This window comes from Ornithorhynchus anatinus, chromosome 4 (assembly GCF_004115215.2).
Source record: "Ornithorhynchus anatinus isolate Pmale09 chromosome 4, mOrnAna1.pri.v4, whole genome shotgun sequence".
Classification (NCBI taxonomy): domain Eukaryota; kingdom Metazoa; phylum Chordata; class Mammalia; order Monotremata; family Ornithorhynchidae; genus Ornithorhynchus; species Ornithorhynchus anatinus.
The window spans coordinates 34,215,415-34,230,823 of record NC_041731.1 but is presented as its reverse complement, the minus strand read 5'-3'; the positions used below and the strand labels follow the sequence as shown (position 1 = coordinate 34,230,823).

The following is a 15,409-nucleotide window of genomic DNA, read 5'->3' as shown; positions in this document are numbered from 1 at the left end:
ATGCCAGGCAGTCATGCATCTGGGTCGCTTTCCTCTTGGAGGAGCTGGTGCTTAGCTGGGCACTCAGCCTTGGAGAGAGTTGCTCGGAAGCACAGCCCAGAAAGAAATGAGGGTGAGAGGGCCAGATTTTCTGCAGAGTAGGGGAAGCTAGCAGGCAAGCAGCTTTCCTCTAATTGCTTTCCTTTCCCTCCGGGAGCCTGGAGGGGTGTTCCCCACCCCTCATGCAAATGAGAATGAAAAGTAATTGGTGCTAATCAGCCTGAAGCAGAGAAGCCAATTAACTGGATGGGCAGTCTCTGCAGTTTCCCCTCTTCTCCCTCCTCACACGTCTTAACTCTGACACATACAGACTTTTCTGGAGAAAACATGGGCCTATGGATTCCCCTCCCTCCCCTCAAACCTAGTTGCCTTTCCTTCCCTTGTCCAAGTCCTCAGACTTTGTGGCTACTAAAGGGATGCCATCACTGTCTCTCTGGAGCCCCAGAAAAAAACGGTATTTTAAGTGTCCATTATGTGCCAGGTCTCTAGTAAGAACTGGGGTAGATACCAGGTCATCAGGTTGGACACATTCCATGTCCCATGTGATGCTCACAGTCTTAATCCCCATTTTACAGATGAGGTAACTGAAGCAGAGAGCAGTTAAGTGACTCGCTCAAGATCACACAGTAGACAAGTGCTGGAGCTGGGTTTAGAAGCCAGGTCTTTCTGATTCCAAAGCTCGTGCTCTGACCACTAGGCCATGCTGCTTCTCATATGAATAGCAGCCAATGGAAGGAGCAGAGATGAGGTACCTGGACTCACAGCACATACAAACACACAAGCGCACACACACACATCAATCCATCAGTCAATCAATGGTATTTATTGAGCATTTACTAAGTGCTCAATATATTAGCCAACACATTTCCTGCCCGCAACGAAGTTACAGTCTCGAGGCGGAGACAGACATTAATATAAGTAATTGATAATATATCATTTAAAGATATGTACATAAGTTCTGTGGGGTTGGGAGACTATCAAGTGGCCAAAGGTCACGTGTACATTCAGAAAGTGGCCTTCTCTTTGAGAATCTGTACTGCAGTCCCTCTTTGTTCTCCTTTACTTGGAAAAAATGCTTTCGGGGCCGGGGGGGAGGGGGTGTCTTCTGGGGTCCTACAGCTGGGAACAATCAAGTATGGGATCAATCCCCCATCCTGAGCAGTCTCCACTATCCATGTCGGGAACACCCCTTCCACAATAGCCCTGGCTGGCAGATCATGTGCCAGGCTTTGAGAAGAATTCTACAGCTCAGCAACAGGAAATGGCTTGCGGGTATTTCATTTCCAGCCCCAGGGTCCCTGCCAACCTGGCAGGAGTGGGTAGGCTCCAGCTGCCACAAAGGCAGCCGGAAGACCAAATTTCACACCATTTCTGCCAGAGTCCATTCCAGCTAATTCCAACAGGTGCCACCCCCATTCTTCTTGCTCACTGTCGCAGCCCGTCTGTGGTTGGATTGCGACCGGCTGCCTCGGTGCCACCCGGGCATTCAAACCAAGCCCAAAGATCCCGTCGCGAGAGGCTGGCACTCGGCTGGAACTGCTACTTCAGGATCCCTCCTCTCTCAGCCCCTTTGGAAGACTCCGCCTCAGGACCACACCAAAGTAAGCCCTGGAGGCTTCTCTGCCTCTTACAAGACAGGGTGCAGGCCATTTTAGCCATCGTTTTAGAAAGAACACCATTTTAGAAAGAAAGTCAAGGTCGCTAGAAAGTGAGACTGTTAATGAAAATAGCAGCCACAAGCCGCAGAGCCAATTTCGACGGCGGCATCAGTACAGCTCTGACTGAGAGAACAACTGCCAGGCCTCCGATAGTCTGCATGGGCCCAAACCGATGCATAACTACAATCAGGTGGCTTCATTTCTTCCCGCAGATCAAGGGAAGGAGAGTGGATAAATGACAGGCCTGAGAGTCACAGGGACTGGGTTCTAATCACTGCTGTCACTTGCCTGCTGTGTGACCTTGGACAAGTCACTTTGCTTCTCTGTGCCTCAGTTAACTCATCTGTAAAATGGGGATTGAGACTGTGAGCCCCAGATTGGTTATGGGCTGTGTCCAACCCAATTTACTTGAATCCACCCCAGCACTTAATACAGTGCGTGGCACACAGTAAGCACTTAACAAATAATCATAATTATTATTAATAATAAATTCAGATTCCCCCAGAATGACTGTGTCCGGCAGCTCTCCCCTCATGCTGAGAAGCAGTGTGGCCTAGTGAATAGATGACAGGTCTGGGAGTCATAAGGACCTGGGTTCAAATCCCCTCCCTGCCACTTGTCTGCTGTGTGATCTTGGGCAAGTCACTTCACTTCTCTGGACCTCAGTTACCTTCTCTGTACAATACAGATTAAGATTGTGAGCCCCATATGAGGCATGGACTGTGTCCAACTCGATTATCCTGTATCTAACCCAGAGCTTAGCACAGTGTCTGGCACCCAGCAAGGGCTTAATGAATACCATCAAAAAAAAAAATAATAATAATCCAGAACAGGAGTCAGCAAAAGCCCCAGCAAGGACCAGGTGCAGGCAATGCCAGGAAGAAGGACAGCTTCCAGTTGGTGAGGCTGAAGGATGTCTTGTAATTAATACGTGGTATTTATTGAGTGCTTACTGTGTGCAGAGCACTGTACTAAACACTTGGGAGAGTAGAATATAAAGAGCTGCTGTAATACCCGACTCCTGGAGAGATCTGATGGGCAAAGAGCCACGATCTGACTTGGACTCCTCCTTTCCCCAGAAAGTAGCCCCTCTTTGCAGACATTGCCCTCCTGTTCCAAAGCCTTTGGGCCTTTTTCCTTCTGGGGCATCTATTCTCTTGCCAGCCCTCAACTGGACCACTTGCCAACCTTTCCCCATTCCTTGATCCACCTTAAGTGTCTGGACCATTCATTCAGTCATATTTATTGAGCGCTTACTGTTTGCAGAGCACTGTATTCATTGCTTGGAAAGTACAATTTGGCAACAAATAGACACAATCCCTACCCAACAACAGGCTCACAGTCTAGAAGTGGGGAGACGGACAACAAACCAAGTAGACAAGCATCAATAGCATTAAACGCGCTGAGTATTCTCCATGCAACTGAAACCCCACCCCTCCTGTCTCCCTCCCTTCCCCCTTGGCTTCTCCTCAAAGCCTAATCCATTCAGGGCAGAGGGTGCCAAGACCCCAAGCCCACCTCCTGCAGATCACACCCCCCCCCCAGCACAGATGCCTTAGCCCCAGGCCCGGGACCCAGCCTCATCAGCAAATATCAAACAGGAGGTAGAGTGTCCAAATAGGATCCAGGTGCAGCTAGAAAAACACTGACCGACAGTGACTCTTCTCCCCTGTTGGGATTGCAGAATTCATTCAATCATATTTTCATTGGATTGCTTTTATTGAACACCTACTGTGTGCAGACCACCGAACTAAGCACTTAGCACTGTACTAATTGGAGGCGGGGTGTTGGCATGCATAGGCAGGAGGATCTAGAGCTCCAGACTATTACCTTGGGGAATGCAGAACCATCCTAAATCACAGGGAAGAAGATGGTAAACGAGTCGATCTTCTGGGATGCAACTGGCTGAACTTCAAGGAGGACCTGGCCCCATGTTCTCTTGCTTCACCAAGAGACAGAGAGGGCAGAAACAAGGAAGAAATTCCCACCTCCTCCCTTCCTTCATACCTCTGCACTTCTGGATTGCTCTTAGGTTCGTGGGCGAGGCAATGAACTGGGCAGACAGACACTTACCCCCAACTTGTAGGCTGATGCCAGCGGAAGAGGCGCCCACCTCATTGACTGCTTTGCAGGTGTACTCTCCTGCATCCCGCTGCTGAGCCTCCTGGATCCGTAGGGTCCCAGCTTGGGCGCCCTCTGGAGCAAGGATCATTTCGAGCCCCGCTGGACCAAAAGCAGAGACAGTTATTCCTCCCCTTCCTTGCAACCCTCCGGCGGGGGCTGCGGGGGTCCCCGCTACCTCCTAGGAAAGCCTGGCCTCTGTTGCTGGGGGGCTCACATGGGAACTCAGAGATGGCTCGTGTTCTAGTTCCTTGGCCACTAGATGGAAGTTAAGATATCTAAGTCCTATTACTGGCTGGGCAGCTGTGTGAGCTAAAGGGAATCCCTCCTTTTCTTCTCTCTGGGCCTCAGTTTCCCAGTCTGCCCCCTTGAGGATAATTGGCTCTGAATGCTTGATTCCAGAAGCCTGACCCTGGAGAGAGTTTCATGAGACAAACCCTCACTCCATCATCCTGTTCCCCAGCCCTCAACCCCATCTCTTTAGGCAGACTCAGTTCAGCCTGATTCCACTTGAACACAATTTCAGGATAAGCAGGGAAATTCAGGGGCCAAACTGAGGGCTTTTATCTGTCTTGGGTGATCAGTTTGATCTATCCCAGAATGACCAGTACTCTTGGCCAGGGGAACCCCTGACTAGGCCTTGTTCCTGCTGGGCAGGGGGCCCAGGGCTGACCAAGTGGTTTACTTTGAAGGTGGAGGGGCTGAAGTTTGGAAGGAGAAGATGACTGTCACCTGGCCTCATTAGTCTCCCTTCCTTGTCACTGTCCAGCCAGGCTAAGGGGAGGATGAGTGAGTGAAAAGAGTCAAGGAGAAAAGAAAACTCCCTTTCTGGAGGATGGAAGGTGACAGAAGTTAACAGGGTATCCCAGAGGATCCTCCCCAAGCTAACCTTGGGGACCCTCCATCCCAGGAGTTCAGAAACAAGGGCCCTTTTCTCTCTCCACATTGGTATAGAAATGGAGCTCCCCCCTTCCTGCTGCAGGGAATCCCAATTCCACCCCACCCTGACCAGTAAAATAATAGGCTCATTCATCCTCCCATTCCCCTGAAGAAATGGAAACCCCACCAGCTGCTGGAGAGACCCCCAACATGACCAGGAACAGAACAGACTCAGTTTTCCTCCGACTCCCTTTGCCCCCAGGGCTGCCTGAAAGGTCCAGGTCTCCACAAGTCCCCCCACCCCCAAATGCCACCCCCACCCACCTCACTATCATACCTCTATACCAGATGACCCAAGGTGGGGGAATACCAGAAGCCACGCATTCCAGAACTGCCTCCTCCCCGACTTGCACCTGCACCACTGGCCTCACAGCAGAGATGGTCGGAAGCTCTGGGGAAAGGGAGTTTGAAGGCTAACACCTGTAGCAGGTGCTAATTAATAATTACAGTATTTACTAAACACTTACTATGTCCCAAGCATTGGGATAGACCTTCTAGACTCTGGTGTGGGCAGGGATTATCTCTCTTTATTGCTGAATTTGTACTTTCCAACCACTTAGTACAGTGCTCTGCACACAGTAAGCACTCAATAAATACAATTGAGTGAATACAAGGTAATCAGGTTGGACATAGTCCAACACAGTTTTAATCCCCATTTTGCAGATGAGGTAACTGAGGCACAGAGAGAAGAAGTGACTTACCCAAGTCAAACAGCACACATGTTCACCCCCTCGCTGGTTAAATAGGGTGTGGGGATGGAGGAGAGCCCTGTAACCTAGGGGATATGATAGGAGGAGGGAGGGGAGTCTGAAAAAGTCAGCCCCTTCTTTTCCAAATAGCCAAGAAAGGGGACTACCCAGTTGCCATTCATCATACGATTAGACAGCAACTCATGGGAGAGTGGAATCTGAAGCCAGCCTGCTCCTTGGGAGCCCATGACATCTTCCTCTATCAACCAATATGATTATTAGCTGCAGTCACTCAGTCAATCATACTTATTTAGCTCTTGGGAGACTACAATGTAACAGAGTTGGTAGGCACATTTCCTACCCACAACGAGGTTAGAGTCTAAAAGGGGAGAGAGACATTAATATAAATAAATAAAATTATGGCTATGTACATAGTACTGGAGGGCTGGTGGCTGGGGGGAAGCGTCAGGGTGACACAGGAGGGAGTGGGAGAGTACTGAGGTGATGTAAGAGGGGGCAAGGTGATCGAGTGCTTTAAAACCAAAGATAAGGAGTTTCCATTTGATGTGGAGGTGGATGGGCAACCTCTGGAGGTTCTGAGAAATGGGGAAACATGGGCTGAGTGTTTTTGCAAAAAAGTGATCTGGATAGCAGAGTGAAGTATGGCATGGAGTAAGGAGAGACAGGAGGCTGGGAGACCAACAAAGGAGGCTGATATAATAGTCAAGGTGGTATAGGATAAGTGATTGGATTCACATTGTAGCAGTTTGGATGGAGAGGAAAGGGCAGATTTTACTGATGCTGAGAAGGTCAAATCGACAGGATTTACTGATGGATTTAATAGGTGGGTTGAATGAGAGAGGGGAGTCAAGGGTAAAACCAAGTTTTTAGGCTTGTGAGACAGGTAGGATGCTGGTGCTGTCTACAGTGTTGGGAAAATCAGCAGGAGGAGAGGGTTTCGGTGGGAAGATAAGGAGTTTTGTTTTAGCCAAGTTAAGTTTGAGGTGATGGGAGGACATCCAAGTAGAGATGTCTCGAAGGCAGAAGGAAATGAGGGACCGCGGAGAAAGAAAGAGATCAGGGCTGGAGACGAAGATTTGGGTATCGTCTGCATAGAGGTGGTGTTGAAGCCATGGGAGCAAATGAGTTCTCCAAGGGAGTAGGTGTAGGTGGAGAATAGATGAGGACCCAGAAATTAACCTTGGGGGACACCCACAGTTAAAGGGTGGTAGGCAGAGAAATATAGGCAGAGAAGTATTCCAGTAAAGAGAATGAGTGGCTAGAGAGACAGGAGGAGAACCAGGAGAGGACAATGTCAGTGAAGCCAAGGTAGTATAATGTTTCCAAGTGAAGGGGGTAGTTGACATTGTCAAAGACAGGTGAGAGTTCAAGGAGGATTAGGATAGAGTAGAGACTTGCCTAAGGTCACAAAACAGACAAGTGGTGGAGCAGGGTTTAGAACTCAGGTCCTTCTGACTCCCAGGCCCATGATCTATCCATTAACCTCCTCAATACTCCCACTTCATCCTCTCTGTCACCTCACTGGTCCAGGTCCTTGTTATATCCCAGTTTGACTCTTGTGTCAACCTCCTTGCAGACCTCAATGCCTCCAGCCTCTCCCCTCTCTAGTTCATACTTCATTCTGCTGCCAGGATTGTTTTTATAAATCATCGTTCTGCAGACATCTCCCGACTCCTTGAAAATCTCCAATTTTTGTCTATGCCTCTTTGCATCAAGCAGAAACCCCTGACCACTCTCTCTCCTACTTATCCATTCTCTTCTCCCACTATACCCCAGTATGCACTCTCTCTTTCTCTCAAACTAGCTTACTGTGTCTTTTTTTTTTTGTCTCCCCTGCAGCGAACCTCTTGCTCACTTCCTCCCTTCTTCCTGGACGTCTTTATTCCTTCACATCTGGCAGACTGCATTTCTCTCTTCTAAACTTCTGACATCACGTCTCCTCCATGGGGCCTTCCCAAGTAAATTGCTCATCTTTCCACACTCTATCAACTACCCCTTCAGCATTTCCATGCTACCTCAGCACCCCACCTCAACCCTGTACAATTTAAATGTATCTAGTAATAGTAGTGATAGTATTTATTTTGTTGACTGTGTGCAGATCCCTGTACTAAACACTAGAAAAGAATATAGGTGGGAATTAGACATTATCCTTGTCCTTCAGGGGGCTTACAGTCTAAAAAAGACTCACATCTCTTTATACTTTACTGGTTCCTTCTATCTGATTTGTTTAAATCAGATCAGCTCCACAGACTCCCCTCCTCAGCTGGCCCCACAGTGAGCTAGAAAGGACCGAGAGCCTAGTGGTACCTGTGTGGTAGAGCGTGACCGTCTGCTCATCCGTTCCAACCTCGTTGGCAGCATGGCAGCTGTAATTTCCAGCATCCTCTGAGGAGACTCTCTGGATGATAAGGGTGCCCTGGGCATCAACAAGGAACCTGGCAGAAGCAGAGGGTGGAATGAAACACTCGAACCAAAGAGGCATGCACAAGGAGGACAGAGAGGAGAGCCGGATTCCTCACCATGGTCTCTCCATTCCTCCTCCACCTCCCTTTCTCCTGGGCCTAAAACCAGCAATTTGCCCTGAGGTGCCCCAATCCGAGATTCCAGCACAGGGTCCTGGAGGTTAGAGAGCCGTCTTTCATTGCTCACAGACAAGGGGTTTCTCTGAGAACTTTGATATCAGCCTGTCAATCTTTCATTACTCAAACATAAGGGGTTTCTCTGAGAATTGATTTCATCCCTTCAATTTCATGCTTTCCAACACTCCAAAGCTGCCCCAATCTCCACTGAACTTTAATCCCCCCAGCCCTGGATTCTCTGTACAGCCTCCAACCAGCCCTGTCAGGTGGCATATAAAGTTATTAAGAACTCATCCTTTCCACCTTAGCAAATATGGGCCTTCTTCCCTGTTCTACAGGTAGAAAAAATGGAGGCACAGAACAAAGATGCAGCCTCTCACAGGGCCACGTAGCTGAGATGAAAATTTAGAACTCAGAACTCCTAGGGTTGCCCCCACCTGACAGATTATCAGTAACACCAACTATCTCACAGTCATCCACACAAATGGAAAGGAGAAGTGGCATGGTTCATCTAGTAGAAAAATCAGTACAGGGGAGGTGGTTGGAGACTCAGAGGGATGACAAAGGGAGGTAGCCCTGGGATCTTTCGGGGTGACAGGGAGCAGGAGCTGGGGGTGATGGACTCAGCCACTGCTGCAGACGGTGGGAGTCGGAGTGGGAAACTGGAGAAAGACTGGGTCGCAATTGATCCCCAAAGGCCCAGATCATTGAGAGTCACTGTAGCAATGAACATTCGTTCATTCAGTTATATTTATTGAGCACTTACTATGTGCACTGTACTAATCGCTAGGAGGAGTACCCCAGAGCAGCCCTCCTGGTGGATAGATGTCCTGGAGTCACCCGTATTACCTGCTGTCCTGACCAAGAGCCTGGCCCTGGCGTCTCCAGGAGAGGCGTGGAGCAGGGATGCCGGAGGCTGTGCAGCTGATCCTCACCTCGCCACCCACAGAGAAGTCCTGGGGGCCAGTGCTGATGCTGACCTGCGGGGCTTCTGCACCCGTGCAGAAAAACCAAAACGGAGGCAGAACGTGGAGTCAAGGCCTTGAGATCTAGAAGCTTCTCAACCTTAACAGTCTCCACCCCCACAAGGCAACAAAGAAGGGGTTTACACTGACCCCCAAGGGATTTAGGGGAGGCAGAAGGAAGGACATCTTGGGAGAGAGGCTGAAATAAGTTACTGAGGGAGGACTGGGAATCCTCTTCCCTTGGAGAATAGTTTAAGTGTAGTTCTGCCCAGAAGCAAGCAGCATGGTAGAGTATATAAAGTGTGGGGCTCGAAGTCAGATAATAATAATGTTGGTATTTGTTAAGCGCTTATTATGTGCAGAGCACTATTGGGGGAGATAAAGGGGTAATCATGTTGTCCCACATGAGGCTCACAGTTAATCCCCATTTTACAGATGAGGTAACTGAGGCACAGAGAAGTGAAGTGACTCTCCCACAGTCACACAGCTGACAAGTGGCAGAGCCGGGAGTAGAACCCATGACCTCTGACTCTGAAGCCCAGGCTCTTTCCACTGAGCCACGCTGCTTCCCGTGGGTTCTATGACCAGCTCCACCACTTGTCTGCTGGGTGACTTTGAGCAAGTCACTTCACTTCTATGGGCCTCAGTAACTTTGTCTGTAAATGGGAATTGAGGCTGTGAGCCCCACATGGCACACGGATTGGGTCCAACACGATTTACTTGTATCCAACCCAGCACTAAATACAGGGCCTGGCACATGGTAAGCACTTAACAAGTACCACAGTTATTAAGAGCTCTCAAGTCCCCTTCCGGGCGTAAGATCCTATTATCATCTTCCAGGTCAGGGCTGATGTAATCCCAGGCTTCCCTGGGTTCCCTGGTTTGGGTCCCGAGAGGTTTGGAGGGATAAAGGGTAGGGAAGACAGGAAGGGCTTCACCTCGAACAAACAGCCAGGTAGATGCCTTGGTCAGCCCATTGGCGTTGCTTGCCACACACTGGTATCTCCCACCGTCTCTCCGGCTGCTGCTGCCGATCTCCAGGGACAGATTCCCCAGCACCTTCACCCGCCCCTCGGTGTTCGACAGCACTCTCCGCTCCCGGACCCAGCTCAGGTTGTAGGGCACGGCCCCCACCACAAGGCAAGACAAGATGGCGGTCTCTCCCGGGGACACGGTGACGTGCTGTGGGGGTACGATTCGAGGAGGGGGATCTGCAGATAAAAACCCAGAGCCATTTGGAAGTCAAGGCTTGGCCTGGGCTTGGGACTTCCAGCCATGTTCAGCACCCAAGGTGGCCCAGGGCTCCAATCTTTCTCAGTGAACTCTGCTCCTCTGGGATCAAGGACCCAGATCCACATCAGTCAAAGATAAGCCAGTCATTCAGTCAGTCAATCATATTTACTGAGCACTAACTGTGGGCAAAGCACTGTTCTGAGCACTTGGGAGAGTACACTATAACAATAGTCATATTTCCTGCCCACAAGGAGTTTACAGTCTAGAGAGGGAGACAGACGTTAATATAAATAAATAAATTACAGAGATGTACATAAGTGCTGTGGGGCTGTGACGGGGGTTGAATAAAGAGAACAAGTCAGGGCAACACAGAAGGGAACAGGAGAAGAGGAAAGGAGGGCTTAGTAAGGGAAGGCCTTTTTGGAGGAGATGTGCCTTCAATAAGGCTTTGAAATGGTGAGGAATAAAAGCCATGGGAAAGAGCCTCACCTCTTCAGCACGTTCCTGGCAATGCAGCCTCTATCCTTGGAAACCATTAAAAATGATGCTAGGCACCCACTGGTCCTGGAATAGACACTTACTTGCCTGGAAGACGAGGGCTGGACCAGGTGACCCCTCCAGCCAGGAGGATTTTATGAAACACCGACCCTGCCCAAGACAATAGCGACAGACCCGAGGGGAGCGGAGAAGCATTGGCTCCTCTCTTGGTTCTCACCTGTGACCACCAGGTCAGTCCACGCTCGCCCCATCCCAGCTCTGCTGATGGCCAGGCACTCGTATGCTCCTTCCTCTCCCTTGGATGCCCGGGGGATCTCCCAGCTGCTGTTGCCGGACTCACTGGAACAGACAGGTGGTGTTCAGGGCCTGCCTACATCCCTATCACTTCATCCACTCCTGCAGATCCTTGGGCTCCTACAGGCCAGAGACTTGGCCTCCCACTCAGGATGGAGTTATGGGTTGGAGGGCAATATATTGGGGCGGGGGGAGATACTTCAGGTGTAGGGGAGGTGAGGCCAGGTTCATGTGGCCTATTGGATAAAGCAAGAGTCTGGGAACCAGAAGGACCTGGGTTCTAATTCCGGCTCTGCCACTTGTCTGCTGTGCGACCTTCGGCAAGGTCACAACTTCTCTGAACTTCAGTTATCTCATCTGTAAAGTGGGGATTAAGAGTGTGAGCCCCACCTGGGACAGGGACTGTGTCCAACTGATTAACTTGTATCTCCCCAGCATTTAGAACAGTGCTTGGCACAGAGTAAGCATTTAATCATTAATATTATTATTACTGGACACTCACTGCATCCCCTCCTATAGGTCCCCGACAGCTCTCACACCAGGTCCTGGCCTGCTCTCCTGAGCTATACGGTGGGACCTCTCACTCATGAGGCTGCAAGCCTAACATGCATGCTGACGGACATATACCCTCCTCCTCAGCCCCTTTCCCAGTCTCGCCAGGGAACATCAGAGAGGCTTACTAGAAATGGCGCTCTTCTCCCAGCCTCACCCCACCCCGTCTCAGCTGCAACCGAAAGGGCAGTGGACTTTGGACGGAGCAGGAGATGACCAGCGGCTGCTGTAGGTATCCGTGGATCACGCCGGGCATGCTCACCTGTGGAGACCCTGGTGGGGGAAGCCAGCCCTCAGCACATCTCTGGTACCACCCGGTCTCGAGCTCCATTCACCGTGAGGCTGTCGTTGCTTCTGAACCCAGTCAAGTTGACCAGTGCTCCAAATCTGAGCTCCCACTGCCATCCCATGGCCGACATCATGAGACATCATGTGACATCAGTCTGGGTTCGTGCCCAGCCCTGAGTGTGACCCTGGGCCAGTCCATCAGTCTGTCTGAACCCCCAACTTCTCTTCCACAAACCTGGAGACTGTCACCCCTCATCCATCCATAGGTATGTTATGAAGACAAGACCGTGTCGGCTGAAATTCATGAAGAAGTGGAGATTCCAATGAAGCCATGTGGGCTTCCAGGCCCATACTCTGGGAAGAGAGGTCCTGGCATCCCAGACTAGTTCACAGCACATCCCAAATGGCTCCTGACTGGCAGTGACCCCACAACCAGGTTAAGCTGTGGAAGCCTAGTTCACCTCATCACAGGCTGGAGACTCAGGAAGGCCAAGGCCCATTGACAAGAAGAAGGGTTGAGCCTCCAAACAGTTAATTGTGTTTATGGAGTTCTTACTGTATGCAGAGCACTCTACTAAGCACTTGGGAGCACACAATATAATGATATAACAGACATATTCCCTGTCCACAATGAGCTAATGGTCTAGGGGGGGAGACAGACATTTTTATAAATAAATAAATTACCGATATGTACAAAAGTGCTGTGGGACTGAGGGAGGGGTGAATAAAGGGACCAAATCAGGGCGACACAGAAGGGAGGGATACGAGGAAATGAGGACTTAGGGAAGGCCTATTGCAGGAGATGTGCCTTCAATAAGGTTTTGAAGGTGGGGAAAGAAAGTGACTGTAGATATGAAGGATATGAAGGTTATGAACAATGTACGATGTGGGCGAGAGGTCAGTGGTAAGATAGACGAGATTGAGGTACAGTGAGTAGGTTGATATTAGAGGAACAAAGTGTGTGAGCTGAGTTGTAGTAAGAGAGCAGTGAGGTGAGGGAGTAAGGGGCAAGGTGACTGCTCTGAAGATAATGGTAAGGAGTTTCCATTTGTTGCAGAGGTGGATGGGCAACCACTGGAGTTTCTTGGGGAGTGGAGAAAGGTGGACTGAATGCAAGGTGAAATAGGGACAGGAGTTGGGAGAGACAGGAGACAGGGAAGTCAGCAAGGAGGCTGAAACTGTAGAAAAGTCAGGATAGGGTAAGTGCTTGGATTAATGCGGTAGAAGTCTGTTTGGAGAGGAAGGAGCAGATTTTAGTGGTGTTATGAAGGTTGAACTGACAGGATTTAGTGATAGATTGAATATGTGAGTTGAATGAGACATGAGTCAAGGAGAACGCCAAGCTTACAGGCTTGTGAGGCAGGAAGGATAGTGGTACTGCCTACAGTGAGATGAGAAAGTCAGCGCAAAGACAGGGTTTTTGGGTGGGAAGATAAGGAGTTCTGTTTTGGACATTTTAATTTTGAGGTGATGGCAGGACATTGTAGAAGAGATGTCTTGAAGGCAGAAGGAAATTTGAGACTGTAGAGAGGGAGGGAGATCAGGTTGGAGAAGTAGATTTAGGAATCATACGCAAAAAAGGAGTAGTTGAAGCTATGGGAGTTAATGACGTCTCCATCTACACCCACTCACTTGGAGAAGAGAAGGGGACCCAGAACTGAGGGACAACTACAGATAAGGAGTGGGAGACCACGGAGGAGCCCACGAAAGAGACCGAGAATAATTGGCCAGAGAGATAGGAGGAGAACCAGAAGAGTACAGTGTCAGTGAAGCTGCGGTTGGATAATGTTTCCAGGAGAAAGGGGTGGTCGACAGGATCAAAGGCAGCTGAGAGGTTGAGGAAAATAAGGATGGAATAGAGGCTATTGGATTTGGAAATCATTTGTGACCTCTAAAAGGGTGGTTTCTGTGTAGTGAAGGGGATGGAAGCCAGATTGGAGGGGGTAAAGGGGAAAATTGGAGGAGAGGAACTTGAGACTCCTTCTTTCCCAGCCTCATCTCCAGACAAAGATCATCTAACACAGTCCTGGCCTTCCATCCCCTTTCTCTGGCCCTAGCCTCCCACACCGACCATAAAGTTCCAAACACTTCCCTGTTCACTCAGACTCGAAAAGGGCAGAAGAGAGAAGAAGCCGGCACTGATTGCCAGGGCTCAGTGTTGTCCAAAAGAACAGAAGAGGCCCCACTGAATTGCTAATTCTCCCCCTAGACGCCCTTCCCGAAACTCAGGCTCGCAGCTGTGCTGAAGGAGCTCACAGACCAGACGCGGCTTTGGGAGCAACGGGGGAAGAATCCAAGCCAGAGGAGCTGTGACCCTTTTGCCTAGGGACCTCGGAGGCCTCTTCTCTCCCACCCACTCTGCTTCCTCCACCCTGTGGCCTCTCACAAGTTCTTCCCAGCCTGACCACCTGCCAGGTCTTTCAGACTTCCTTCAAGGGCAGACCAGGGGAAACCTCTTCCTAGTGGGGAAACCTGCCCAGCCCCAACCCTACTCTGAATCGTGAGGACCAAAGAGTCTGAGATCACACGCATGTCTGCAGTGCCGGAAGCCCCCAGAGGCTGGGAGGGGTCTGCACCTCATCCCTCACCCCACTCTCCAGCTTCAATCCCACTGGGGTGGGCAATGGAGGGACAGGGCATGGCCACTCACTCACCTGGGACCACACCCGTGTAGGCCACGCCAGAGACCCGATGCAGGGGATTTCCATCCCGGTCTTCGCCCTTCACTTTCAGGTAGAAACGCTCTCTGGGCGCCTGGAACGGGGGACCCCCCCACAGCTGGCTGGAGGAGCCGTTGGAGAGGAGCTGCGTCGGCAGGGATAGGAGGGGCCGACCAGAGCTGTGGGACAGCTCCACAGAGTCCAGGTGACCCGGGGGCAACAGCCCGGTGGAGTTGATCACCAATGAGATGGGCACCCCTGTGAAGAGAGGAGGGAGGCCCGGCTGCTACTTGGAAGGAGCCATGAGAGGGGACGGGGCTGTCCGCCCCAGGAAGATCTTTCTGACTCCACAGGGAATTCCACCCGGGAGCTGCTCAGAGCAGGTTATGGGTCTTTTCATTCCATTATGTTCCTGAGCACTCAGTATGGTGCTCTAGTAGGTGGTCAGTCAATTATATTGAGGATGGGCTTCAGATTATCCACGTTGGACATAGAGAGAATCTCCCACGGACCCACCCATTGACCTGTTTTGAGCAAGTCGAGGATGTAAAGGACAAACCCTTTTGTCAGCCACCACCAAGCCCTCTGCTCCCAGCCCTCCCAGTTTCCCAAAGCCAGAAACACCGGGAGTTTCCAGTTAAGAGCAGCTCCATGAATGCATGGAGCTTAGAATTCTCCTCTTCCCTTCTCCTCTTCCCTCTGCTGAGGTCCACTCAGTCAGGCCTCCTCCTCCGTGTCGCACCTTGTAGGGGCCACTCGATGATCTGGTTCAGGTCCAGCGAGGGCTGGGTGGAGAAGCCGGCTCGGAAATCGATGTTACTGACTCCGGTGATCCTCACCGAGTGGCGGCCGCTGCTGTAAACCTGGAGCAGC

General features: G+C 50.6%; 1 protein-coding gene across 1 annotated transcript in view; it reads right to left on the bottom strand.

Annotated features, from left to right (window-relative positions):
- HMCN2 (hemicentin 2) overlaps positions 1 to 15,409 on the bottom strand; it is a 138,387-nt gene that overhangs the window by 107,635 nt on the left and 15,343 nt on the right. The window contains exons 7-15 of the mRNA XM_039911770.1: positions 15,279 to 15,399; positions 14,531 to 14,794; positions 11,717 to 11,861; positions 10,960 to 11,081; positions 9,950 to 10,222; positions 8,896 to 9,037; positions 7,775 to 7,902; positions 5,035 to 5,148; positions 3,771 to 3,920 (exon numbers count right to left, since the gene is read on the bottom strand). Of these exons, the coding sequence (XP_039767704.1) occupies positions 3,771 to 3,920; positions 5,035 to 5,148; positions 7,775 to 7,902; positions 8,896 to 9,037; positions 9,950 to 10,222; positions 10,960 to 11,081; positions 11,717 to 11,861; positions 14,531 to 14,794; positions 15,279 to 15,399 (1,459 nt within the window). The remainder of the gene's footprint in view (positions 1 to 3,770; positions 3,921 to 5,034; positions 5,149 to 7,774; positions 7,903 to 8,895; positions 9,038 to 9,949; positions 10,223 to 10,959; positions 11,082 to 11,716; positions 11,862 to 14,530; positions 14,795 to 15,278; positions 15,400 to 15,409) is intronic.